At 38.2% G+C, this 13,795-nt stretch overlaps 1 protein-coding gene across 1 annotated transcript in view; it reads right to left on the reverse strand.

The window, feature by feature from the left end:
- Positions 1 to 13,795, reverse strand: part of LOC124867205 (ras-specific guanine nucleotide-releasing factor 1-like) — a 50,450-nt gene that overhangs the window by 4,742 nt on the left and 31,913 nt on the right. Inside the window, exon 18 of the mRNA XM_047363521.1 lies at positions 60 to 166. Coding sequence (XP_047219477.1) covers positions 60 to 166 — 107 coding nt within the window. The remainder of the gene's footprint in view (positions 1 to 59; positions 167 to 13,795) is intronic.

The following is a 13,795-nucleotide window of genomic DNA, read 5'->3' on the forward strand; positions in this document are numbered from 1 at the left end:
ACAGGTCTTATTGTACTGCTTCAGAAACAGAAGGAGTAAAGAAAGGGGGTGAAGTTCACCTGTGAGTGTTTGGACACCCAGTGACGCAGCACATTCAGGACTCTATTTGTAGCAGCTCTGCGAATAACAAACTCTTTGTCTCCGTTCCTCTGATCTGTAGGAAAACCTGGAATCCGGGTTAATACAGCTGGATTTCTATTTCTTAAATAGCCTGCTCCTGCACTAATGCCTCACTAATTTGCTTCTGTGGGAAATGGGGAACTGCTGCTTAAACATAAGACAAGAAATATAAATATAGTTTTAGTCTAAACTTTTTCAACCTTCCAAAAGATAAAATTGTAATTCAGCGATTCTTTCAACTTAAATGTGTCACACAAATGTAAAAAAAAGTGTAAAAAAACAACTATGCAACTGATGAAAATGTTTTTCTATAAATTCTATAAGAATTATAATTATATATAATTATATTACTCTAAATTAAATTAAATTTATAAATTATTTGAAAAACGTTTATTTGACAATGTTTACAAAACAATCCAGTCTTATTTACTTGTTTTGTTACATACATGCCCCCACAACAAGAGGAAAATTCATTTTAGGCTTTCAATTACTTATTTCAACTATTTATTTTCAAAAGAAGAATTAGATGCAAAGATTTGGATTTACTGTGGATTCTGCTTTATCCACACAGGTTAGAAATTATACATGCAGGTTTCAATGTTACCTTCCACAAATATTTGGTTAAATGTCTTTTAACAAGTTGTCATCAGTTATTCTACATGTTGCTGGTATAATTCTGCTCTTATCTGAGATCATTCATCTCTGTAGAAGTGGTATTTTATTTAAACTGGTTGGCACTAACCACAGTTGCTCCCAGTTTGTAACAGGATTCAATTAAATTCAATTCAGTTTTATTTATATAGCGCCAATTCACAACACATGTTGTCTCAAGGCACTTCACAACAGTCAGGTACATACATTCCAATAAATCCTAACCATTGAACAGTGCAGTCGGAGTTAGCTTTTTATTCAAATTGGATAAAACGTTTTTCTATCTAAGGAAACCCAGCAGATTGCATCCAGTCACTGACTTGCAGCATTCCCTCCTCCCAGATGAGCATGTAGAGACAGTGGACAGTCACTGGCGTTGACTTTGCAGCAATCCCTCATACTGAGCATGCATGTAGTGACAGTGGAGAGGAAAAACTCCCTTTTAACAGGAAGAAATCTCCAGCAGAACCAGGCTCAGTGTGAGCGGCCATCTGCCACGACCGACTGGGGGTTTGAGAGAACAGAGCAGAAACACAAAGAGAACAAAGAAGCACTGATCCAGGAGTACTTTCTATGGGAAGGAAAAGTAAATGTTGATGGATGTAGCTCCTTTAGTCGTTTCACCTAGAAAGAAAGAACAGATCAACTCTGAGCCAGTTTTCAAGGTTAGAGTCTGAAAGAGAGCACAAAGAGTTACAGTTAAGCTCAGTCAATCGCCATGTCTAGGAGAGAGAAAGGGTTAAACACTAAAAGACAGGGCTATGTGGATCATCAGTAGAGGGTGAGCAGTAAGTTGTTGGCAGCAGAAGCTTGGATGATTCCCCTCTCCAGAAAGGTGTCACAAGTAGACACAGAGCCAGGCCAGGTGTAGCTTCTAGGTAGAGAATAGAGAGAACAAAGATAAAAGCTGAAATAACAGCAAATAATGCAAAATTGGAGAGTAGTGTGAGAATGTAGCGAAGAGGGTGAAAGTGGCTGTTATGTCCTCCAGCAGCCTAAGCCTATAGCAGCATAACTACACAGATAGTTTCAGTTCAGATTATTTAGTTAAACGGCGTTTATTTACAACAATGTCGTCTCAAGGCACCCCACAAAGAGTCCCACTGATGGTCATTGTTATACTAAAAACCACAAGGATTGAGATACCTCTCTCTGTCAGACTGATTATAACCATTGGAAAAGAGAAGGGGTCATACAGGTAGCAGAAATGGAGGGTGTGTTTGCACTGTGATGGAAAATTCTTTTAAAATGCTCTGATATTCCCTTCACCTCTCTCATTTGTTTCTGTGTTGTATCACTCACAGGTGACCTTCCATCTACCTCTCACCTCTGACCTCTGTGTTTGATTAGTGTTCTGTTTTTATTAGCAGATGAACTCTAAATTCAAATGCTGGAGAGTTTCATGGTTAACCCTTCCTGAAGTGTATATTTCAAGGGAAGGTAGATGGGTGGCCTCATAAATAACTTTGTTAACTCTGACCCGGGGAGGGTCTAGGGGCCATATTTCTAAAACTCTTTGCAGTTGAGATAACACTGTCATGTTCTGGTATAAATACTGTGTGTAAATGTTGATCGGGGCTCTGTTTCAACTGACTTGCTTGGTGACAGAGTCATTCAAACGCTGAATGCCTTTGAATAAAACTTATTAAGACAAAGTCCGGATTTTCTCTTGTTATGAGTCAACTTCTACCCACTTTGATAAGAAAATTCCACAACAATTTTGGCGTCACGAACAGGATCTAACGTGCCAGAGGAGACCGCAGGATGGGACACGGACGCCTGGCCAGCCTGGAGACGTTGTCCTCAGTCCACTTCCATTTTACGGAGGGGAGTCCTCATGTCCGCCTGCGGCTTCTGGCTGATTAGATCCGAACAATTTGTCTTCAAATATATCTGGGTGAGAAGTTGCTCTGTATGATATAATGTATATTATTATTTTTATTACACATTAACCATCATCTCCTAATTAATTAATAAGGTTCCAGAGTTGCGAGAGGGAGGACATCAGCTGAGGGCCCGGTTACCCTGCAAAAGGAATTGCAGGGAGGTTCTTATTGGTAACAATAAGATAAAGCAAAACACAGGGTTTTGCGGGTGGTTTTTAGCAATTTTCTACACCTCATAAAGGAGAAAAGCCAGTGGGCAGACGTGCTGCTGAACGGGTAAAAAAAAATGGTTCCGGAACCTTGAGGCATCAGGGGTGTCTCCTTCTTCATACTCTGATTTATAAAATAATGAAAGGAAAAAGTGGGGATGATTGTGTTAAATGTGCTTTAATTTGGAAGATAAGTTTGGTTTTTCACAGCGTGGAAGTTTGAGTGTAAATAAGTAAAATAGTTTAAAAAGTTTCAAGTAAAACAGTTGATGGAAAAATAAATAAAAAACAAGAAAAGATTAAAAAGCACAGAGTGCATCAATTAAGGGGTTAAAGAGTTAAAACTTTCCTGAAGGAAGTTTCGGTTGTCTTAAATATTGCGATCAGTCGGTAAAGAAGGTAAAAGTGAAAAGGGACATTAGAGATGCGAAAATAAAGTTGTTTTAGAAATGAGTATAGTTCATGTTGTGGAAGGAAGTGACAGGCAGGGGGACAACTGACTGACTGACTGATAATATGTATTTGTACAAAATTTGAACCTATACTAAACTTTTCTTTTGCTTCTCTCACACACATATACACACATATATGGGATTTAAGTTCAACATCTGCGTTTTTGAGTCTGGACCTTAGAAACCTGCCCTTCTCCATGGCTACTACACCAGAGACGCTTCTCCAGCACGGCCTGAAAGAGAAAGATCTGCCTTCCTGCATGTTGAAAATCGCAGTGTGACTTTCTACAAGGAAAAAAAAAAAAAACGAATCTCAGAAGAAAATCCGGACTAAACTCAGAAGAAAATCCGGATTCTCTGAGATGGACAACGATCCATGCTGTTTGCAAGAGCCAGAAGAGCAATACACTGGATTTATATTGAAAGCACATCTTATGCGGGCAGAAGAGAAACCGGAGCAAAGTTTCTTCTTTCTCCCTCCTGGAGAAGTTAAAGTGGATAAAGAATGATTGAATGTCTCACCAACAGACCTGGGAAGGGCCTGGTTGTTTTTTGGACTGATAGAGGACTGTGTGCCATGACAGTCTGACTCTGGAGCGATTTAGAAACTGATGTTGGTAACGTACAAACACACACACATTTGCATAAATCTTTTCCTATTTTCTGCAATGAAGAACGCTTATTAACCGCTGCTCATGTGACGCTTGCTTGACGTTGACAGATATAGCGGGTTAAAATATTATTTTAGAGTTAGAAAAGTATCTTTAAAAGGGTGATAACTTAACTCATTTGATACTTTCCAGTTAATTCTTTTAGAGAAACAAGTTATCTTTCGTCGTGGAATATTCAGGGTCAATTATTCTAGTTATTAAAAGTTATTAAAAGCAGAGGAAGTTACAACATCTCCAAAACTCAGCAGTAACCAAGTGTTTCTATGTTATTCTCAGGACAGATCTCATGAAGGAGCATTTTTAAAACCCAGCGCACGCGTAAAACCTGATGGGTTTCTCCTTCAGATATTATTTTCTGTTGTCAGATTTTGTATCCCATAAATCTAATGGGTAGAGACCTCATTAAAACAGGCTTAGTTCTACTGCAGATGGTCTTCATATAGTTTCTGACACAGTACTTACAGTTTGGTGCAGTTTTTGTCCGCAAGTGTTAACTGACGCTTATGGAAAGTACAAATTCATTGTTTTTCACAGCAGCTGCTGGGAAGAGGTTATATTAGTTTTTTTCTTCCCTCTTCTGATTCATGCAGCGTGTTGATTTACACTGTACCTTATATCAGGTCCTGACAAAAAAACTATGAAAGGTTTGGTTCTGCAGGTTCTTTTTTCTCCCTTTGGAGAAGGAAAGGACACCTGATCAGTTCTGTGTTGCATAGAAATATTAAAACACTTGTTGTTTTCTAAGATATCACCAGCTAAAAACTTTTAAAACTTTTGAGAGTAATTGGTTTTGTTAAACACATTTTCCTGGGTAAAACAAACCTTTAAAATGAGTATGAAAAAATTGGGTTATTTAGAAAGAATCTGATTGGACAGTGGTACCACACAAAAATTAAACTAATCTCATGCTTCCTAAAAGACTCTGCATGAAAAGGCCTTCAGAACCGTGGAGTTATTTTCCACCACAGTAACAAGTTTTTTTAAGCATGCCTTTTCTTTATTTTAAAACAGATCTGGGTTTTGTTTTGTTTTTGGTTTTTTAGCATAATGTTTGTCTGAAGCTTCTTATGAACTGGGTTAGAAGCAAATATGATCTGAGGTAAATTAGGAGCTGTGAACTAATAATTTTAAATCTGATTATTGTCCAAGCAGAAATAATATATTTAGCCAATCCTTCAATCTCTGCAGAAAGTTAACACCATTGTTCAATGCAGTAGTACTCAACTTGTGGTTCCTGGACTCCTGAAGCCTGTAAGCCATAGATTTTGGGTCCATGAAATTATAAGACTTAATTAAAGGTAGGCTGATTACCTATTAGAATAGATCTAAGTCAATGATGAGTTCCAGTCATTTTGGTGACTTTGAAATGCAATAATACTCAAAAATTCTACTCTGGGGACACAGATTGGGGTTGAAGAGTTTAGTTTTGGAACCAAGGTTAGGATTTTTATAACAGAATCAAGACAAGTAAAATCCTTCATTTTAGGAAAATAAAAGAAATAAATGCTCTCTTAACAGTAAGAGGATGGTCGGCTCAGACTCCAGTCTCCTTGTTTGATTTCTTAGGGTTTAAAGATTAAAGGAATACATATGAGTACAAAGATACACAAGGTAATTTCAGATTACTAAGAGATAAAATATTGAAACATTTATCAGCATTTGGATTATTAAAGAGGGGTTCTAGTAATAAGTTTTCCCCAACTCTCAAAATTTAAATAGCCAAATTAAAGAAAATGATGTTTGTTCTTTTTTAAACACTATGTGGGAAAAAGTCCAGTTTGGAGACAAGCTTCTTATCTTAATTTCTGATTAAGTCAAACACTGCAGTTTTGTTTAGTTTGGGTATACCATAAAAATGTCAACGCCGACTTTTCTAATTTCCCCTCGGGGATCAATAAAGTATCTTTGAATTTGAATTGAATTAAATAAAAAATACTTCTTTGCATTTAACTTGAAATTCTGCAATGCAGCTGCGATCAAATTGAGCCAAACAAAAAGAGAACTATAACAATAACTCTCAGGATTGTAGTTATTATTACAGAGTTACAGTACAAAGAATTAGCAAAAGGTTTCAGCATCAGAAAATTTGGATTCATATAAGAGAAAACTGTTGCTGTGCTTCTAAATACTTTGAGATCTCTTTGGACTATGTGCACTCATTTTTAAAAAGGATCCTGACGATTGTCATAACAAAATTGATCAATTATAGCATTAAAAGATATGGCTGAGAAAACATATTCTGAAAAGAGATTGTTAAAAATTTCTTTGAATTCTTGAAGCTTCAAATTTGGCCATTTGTCTGTCTATGATGTTTTGTCTTTGTTTTGTTGGAATTAATGTTTGTTTATATGTTGCATGACAATAATTCATGTTTAGAATAATGTTTCTAAATCCCAGATTGATTAAAACTTTGAGTTTTCAGGAGAGTTAAGAAGCAGCTTGTTTCTCAGGTAGGTGCATGTTAATAGCTAAGCAGTTTAAGTTACACTAATGTGGGATGGGATGAAGAAACTGTGGGTCCGCCCATAGGCTGTCAATCAGAGGTTAGTTCTGCCTGACTCCGCCCACCTACTAGGTTGGTTCATGCCTTTGTTGTCATGGTAACGCTCAGCACCTCCCTTCCTGAGTTTTAACACTGTTTAAGAGACAATAGAATCAAAATGCTTGTATTGATTGTTGCCTTAATAACATGTTTTTTTTGTATAATGATTAAGGATGTAGCATGACATTTAGATTTATGTGTTTTATTACTAAAAGGTTAATAAAATAGTTTAAACTAGTTTGAAGAATTAGTTTTGCATGCAGAATCATTGGTGATTTATTAGATTGAAAGTTTCCCTGGTGCCATTAAGCTAGCTGACAGTTCAAGATATGCAAAAGTAAGGAATATATTTTTGATAAAGAATCAGAGTCATGCCTTTATACTTGGGAATTATTTATTTGATTCAATTTGTAGGGTTTATGCATCTGAATTTCATTAGATGTCCATTAATCTAATACTCATCTTTGTACAAGACAAATTAGGATGATGTGTGACTAATTTCTAAGTGAGACATTGATGACGTGAATAACTAAAGTTTGTGTTTAGTTGTTGATGGAACTGAGTTGCAGTTAAAAACATCTGGATTTTCTTTATGTTGCTTTTCTTAAATTCATAGTGACACATAGTTATGTCAGAATTCATTTCTTTGGTTCTATGTAATGTGATCTTGGTTACTAAAACATTTTTGTACAAACTTTTTGCTGGATTGTCGCATGGGTTGGACCCTGCGCCAGAAGAGGGGAATGTCAGAATAAAGCAACATGGGGTTCCAAAAGTTTTAGCACTCATGGGAAAAAGGGTAGCTCATACCTCCAGTGAGGACTTAGTGACAATGCGAGAGAGACGTTGTACTTTGTTTATATAAATGGTGCATAGCTCCCTAAGACCACATTCTGAAAACCTGTCTGAAATTATGGTGTTGATTCGTTTGTGAAATTTTATATCTCCACAGATTAGACCATTTTTGAAATTCTTTTTGGGTTTTCTGAAACTATGAAATGTTGACCTCAAACATCATGTCACATTTTTGATATTCAGAATATTTAGCTGATGGTCACTGCTAGTATATCAGGTGAAGTCAGAAGATCAATTCTTTGGATTTTGTTGGATGTTTTGATGAAGTTCATGTAGTTAAGCACTTAGGTTTGAGAATGGGACTTTGAATTGAAAATTAGCCAAGCGTTGTGAAGGCCCTGTTCTCACTTATATGAGATTGAGACAAAGGACACAGGCAAATCTCAGTCCTTTTGAAGTGCTGTGTGGCAGGTCTCCTATTTGGGATATTGCCAAGATAATTTTCTTCCACATCTTTGTGTGAAGATAGGATGTTGTTTTACTGTCAAAACCTGTCCACTGTGTTTTCTCAAGTTTCACAGACGGTGAAGGCTGCATTACCAGAAACAGCCACTTCCACCCTCCAGTCCGTTATTCCTGGCGACTGGATTCTGGTCAGAGAATCTAGGAGAAAACACAGGAAGTCCAGGGCTGGAATGGCCCATATCAGATCCTACTAGATACCCAGGAAAGCTGCAGGAAAGCTCCAGCTCCTCCAGCTTCATCTGGCTTCCAGGACACGAGTCATCTTCCAACTGGATCATCCACGGCTTGAAAGGTGTGAGGACAGCGGACCACCACAAGATAAAGAACTGTAAGCTGATCACTGGCGAGTGATTGAAGAGGTGGTTGAAGAACACTGTTCTTACAAGGGCACAATAATCCCTTGGGCAGTGCCACGTTTTTCAGAATCTACTTAAGGCCATCGCATTACCTGAAAGTTAGAAGTCATAAGGTCATTTGCCTCACTGCACACACACCACAGTGAGAGACACATAGGAAACATACAGGGAAGACTTCTACACATTGCACATAACCTTTCTCTGGATGATGAACTGGTGACGCCTGCAACAGAGAGACAGTCAAATATGCGCCACGATGCTTATTCTCCTTAATTTCTTAAGCAGGTTAGAGTTCCTGTTTCTAAATATATTTCTAGAGGAGCTTCCTACGACCGCCCACCTGTACCAGACTGGTAACAGGGCAGCTTGAAGCGCAGAAGCCACTCAGGAGAGGCAGCAGGATTTTTTTTTATTATTATTATTTTTTTTAAAGTTGTTTATAATTTGTTTTCTTTGAGAAAAAACTGTTTGCTTTCAGTACCAGAAGAAAGGACATTCCACTTCAAGGTCACGATGCAGTTAAATGGAAGATTGTCTGTTCTGATGCTAATGATTGGTATTTCAAGTATTTTTATAACTCTTGTGTTCATTTGGGAAAAGGTACAGCAAAGACAATGTAGGGCTAATTTGAGGAATTGTGCTAATAATACTCATCAGCGGATTCGAAGAGAGATCCATCACTTTTCTGACTACTATGATCATGCTGATAATGTCTGGTGGCAACTGATGCATCAAACCGTGAGGAAGATAAGAAATGATAGTTGCTATGTTTGTTGTTTGATTCCACGTGCTATTAATGATCAACCATTTTTGGTACCAGTTCCTATTGATACTACTTATGCTCTAGCTACTTTCTTTCCAGATAACCGGTTGGTGGAGGTCATTTTTCCTTGGGTGATGGTTTTGTAGAATTTTCTTTTAGTTTTGTGATTATCTTGTAATCAGAAGAAAGGAGTGTGATGGAAAATTCTTTTAAAATGCTCTGATATTCCCTTCACCTCTCTCATTTGTTTCTGAGTTGTATCACTCACAGGTGACCTTCCATCTACCTCTCACCTCTGACCTCTGTGTTTGATTAGTGTTCTGTTGATTAGCAGATGAACTCTAAATTCAAATGCTGGAGAGTTTCATGGTTAACCCTTCCTGAAGTGTATATTTCAAGGGAAGGTAGATGGGTGGCCTCATAAATAACTTTGTTAACTCTGACCCGGGGAGGGTCTAGGGGCCATATTTCTAAAACTCTTTGCAGTTGAGATAACACTGTCATGTTCTGGTATAAATACTGTGTGTAAATGTTGATCGGGGCTCTGTTTCAACTGACTTGCTTGGTGACAGAGTCATTCAAACGCTGAATGCCTTTGAATAAAACTTATTAAGACAAAGTCCGGATTTTCTCTTTTTGTTATGAGTCAACTTCTACCCACTTTGATAAGAAAATTCCACAACAGCACCTCCACCATAACTGAGCCGGTTTAGGCTAAACCTGACTCCCCCTTACTCCAACCAACAGGGAGGGAGGAAGGCTCCCTCCCTGATAAACTAAGCCACTCGAACTATAAGCTTTATCAAAAAGGAAAGTTTTAAGCCTAGCCTTAAAAGTAGACAGGGTGTCTGCCTCACGGACTAAAACTGGGAGCTGGTTCCACAGGAGAGGAGCCTGATAACTAAAGGATCTGCCTCCCATTCTACTTCTAGAGACTCTAGAAACCACCAGTAAACCTGCAGTCTGAGAACGAAGTGCTCTGTTAGGAACATCTGGAACAATCAGATCTCTGATGTATGACGGAGCTAAATCATTAAGGGCTTTATATGTGAGGAGGAGAATTTTAAATTCTTTTCTAAATTTAACAGGGAGCCAATGAAGGGAAGCTAAAATAGGAGAAATATGATCTCTCTTTTTAATTTTCATCAGAACTCTTGCTGCAGCATTCTGAATCAGCTGAAGGCTTTTAACTGCATTTTGTGGACATCCTGATAGTAAAAAATTACAATAATCGAGCCTTGAAGTAACAAATGCATGCACTAGTTTTTCAGCATCCCTCCTGGATATGATATTTCTAATTTTGGCAATGTTCCGGAGATGAAAGAAGGAATTCCTAGAAACCTGTTTAATATGGGATTTAAATGACATGTCCTGGTCAAAAATAACACCAAGGTTTTTTACTTTATTATCGGAGGTCAATTTAATGCCATCCAGGTTAAGTGATTGACTAAGCAGTTTCTTTTTTAAAGACTCCGGTCCAAAGACGACAACTTCTGTCTTGTCTGAATTTAGAAGCAAAAAATTTAAAGTCATCCAAGTTTTTATATCTTCAAGACATGCTTGTAGTCTATCTAACTGGTTGGGCTCATCAGGATTTATGGATAAGTAAAGCTGTGTATCATCAGCGTAACAGTGAAAATTTATCCTATGCTGCCTGATAATTTGACCTATTGGAAGCATATATATATAGTAAAGAGAATTGGCCCAAGTACTGAACCCTGTGGTACTCCACAATTAACCCTGGAGTTTAAAGATGATTCATCATTTACATGAACAAACTGGAATCTGTCAGACAGATAAAATTTAAACCAGCCTAGCGCTGTTCCCCTGATCCCTACAGCATATTCCTGCCTTTTTAAGAGAATATTATGGTCGACTGTATCAAATGCAGCACTGAGATCTAACAGAACCAGAACAGATACAAGTCCATTATCTGAGGCCATAAGAATATCATTAGTGACTTTCAGCAGAGCTGTTTCAGTGCTATGGTGAGCTCTGAAGCCTGACTGAAACTCTTCAAACAGGTCATTGCTGTGTAAATGCTCACACATTTGATTAACAACTATTTTCTCAAAAATGTTAGATAAGAATGGAAGATTGGATATAGGTCTGTAATTTTTCAAGTCATCTCGATCAAGCAAAGGTTTCTTAAGTAAAGGTTTAATTACAGCTAACTTAAAAGCCTGTGGTACATATCCATTTACTAAGGATAAATTAATCATATCTAAAATGGGGCTGGTAATCAGAGGGAACACTTCCTTAAATAATTTGGTTGGGATTGGGTCTAACATACAAGTTGAAGGTTTAGATGAAGCTAATATTTCTGATAACTCAGGAAGCTTCACAAGATCAAAACAGTCCAATCACAAATCAGGTTCTGCAGTTATTTCTAATGTTGTCTCACTTGCTGAGGATGAAGTAATCATCTTCGGGAGTATGTCAAAGATTTTATTTTTAATAGAATCAATTTTATTTAAGAAGAATCCCATAAAGTCATGGCTGCTAAGAGCTAAAGGAATGGATGGCTCAAAAGAGCTATGACTCTGTGTAAGTTTAGCAACTGTACTAAAGAGAAACCTAGGATTATTCTTGTTCTCTTCTATCAATGATGACAAATAAGCTGTTCTAGCTTGGCGAAGTGTCTTTTTATACAACAGTAGGCTATTTTTCCAGATTAAGTAGGAATCCTCTAGGTGTGTAGAGCGCCATTTTCTCTCCAATTTTCTAACATTGTGCTTTAAAGTATGCAGTTCTGAATTAAACCAAGGAGCTAGCCTCCTATGAATGATTACCTTCTTTTTCAAGGGGGTTGCATTGTCTAATGCATCACGCAATGATGAAGAAACACTATGAACAAAAGAATCAATTTGTGAAGGGGCAGAAACAGAATTATTGCCCTCCATTGTGCTTTTCAGTGATAATGAGGAAATTAAAAGTGGAACAGATTATTTAAAGGTTGTTACAGCATCGCCTGATAATGATCTACTATAATGAAATTTTCTTTCAGGTGTGGAGTACTCGGTTAAATTAAACTCAAAGGTTATTAAGAAATGGTCAGACAGGACAGGGTTATGAAAGAATATTGTTATGTCTTTACACTCAATGCCATATGTCAGCACAAGGTCCAGAGAATGAAGACAAAGGTGGGTAGGTTTGTTAATGTTTTGAGCAAAGCCAATTGAGTCTAAGATAGCATTAAACGCTATATTTAGGCTATCACTTTCAGTGTCAACATGAATGTTAAAATCCCCCACTATAATAACTTTATCTGTATTTAACACTAAATTGGATAAAAGTCTGAAAACTGATCTAAAAATTGAGAGTAAGGGCCTGGTGGACGGTACAAAACAACAAACAGAAGTGGTTTTAGTGCTTTGCAATTTGGATGAGGAAAACTAAGAATTAAATATTCAAATGAGTTGTAGCTATTGATATGTCTGGGACTAATCAAACTTACACACCGAAGCAACACTAACTTTGGTGACCTCTGATTGACGTAACTGGGTGTCATTACCGCCAGCGTGAATAACAATCTTACTGTATTCACGCTTATCCTTAGCCAGCAGTTTCAGGTATGATTTGATGTCGCCCGTTCTGGCCCCTGGCAGACATTTGACTATGGTCGCTGGTGTCTCTAGTGCCATGTTTCTGACTATGGAGCTGCCAATTACCAGAGCTGGCTTCTCAGCGGGTGTGTCACTGAGCGGGGAAAATCTGTTAGAAACACAGATGGGTTGGTGGTGACCTGTGGGATGGGATCTAGGACTATGGTTTCTACGTACTGTCACCCAGCCGGCCTGAGGCCCCGGCTGCGCGGGCTCTGCTGGAGGACTGCTGCAGGGAGCTACCCTCGGTGGCTCTGCGCTGGCTAAGGGGCCTCGGCTATCTGCTGGTTTTTCAACAGCGCGGAGCCGGGCCTCCAATTCCGACACCCTTGCCTCCAAAGCTACAAAAATGCTACATTTATTACACATACCATTATCACTAAAGGAGGCAGAGGAGTAACTGAACATCTGACACAGAGCAGGAGAGAGGAGGAGACTCAGAGAGAGAAACAACAGAACGGGTTGCCATGGTGGAGCTAAAGCTAATGCTAAGCTAGCGACCCCTTACCACTACTAGAAAAAACGTGTAAAACATGGAGAGTCCCCAAACGTTAAAAGTAGCAACAGAAAGTAAGTGTTTTAATGTGCTTATGTATTGGAACAGAAATCAGATCAAACGAGAGAGCCTTCACGCGCCAAACAATTCACCAACAGCGAAAACAGGAAGTGACGTTACCCAGAGCATCCACGGATTGAGAAGGCCTTTCCAGAATCTTAACGTTAACCTGCTTTTCTGTTGAAACAGCCACTTGTTTCCAAGTTTCAACCCTTTTGTTGTTGGTTTGGAGTGAAGATGAAGAATTTGGAGACAGTCATCCTTCAGCCTTATTCTATTGACTTTTTGGAATGCACCAGTGAATTTAGCAGCAAAAAAGCCCCAACTATGCTTGAGAGTTGATCAATTTTTATTATTTAAAAATATTTTTCTAAACATGATTCTAGTCATTGTAGCTCAGTCTTTGTCTTATTTGACCATACAACGTTGTTCCAGTAGGATTTGGACAGCCCATGTGAGCAGCGCCAAGCTATGGTTAAACTTGAGAAGAAGGGTCTTCTTTCTTGGTCAAAACTCTCCCAGTCTATGGTGATTTTAAACTTTTTTTTTACTGTGGACAATGACACTGTTGTTCCAGCAATTTCCAGTTCATAGCAAGCTTGTTCCTGAAAATCCTGTCCAATTTTATTTTATCTGACAGCTGGGGTCATGAAGTTGAAACTTG

Source organism: Girardinichthys multiradiatus, chromosome 4, assembly GCF_021462225.1.
Source record: "Girardinichthys multiradiatus isolate DD_20200921_A chromosome 4, DD_fGirMul_XY1, whole genome shotgun sequence".
NCBI classification, from domain to species: Eukaryota; Metazoa; Chordata; class Actinopteri; order Cyprinodontiformes; family Goodeidae; genus Girardinichthys; species Girardinichthys multiradiatus.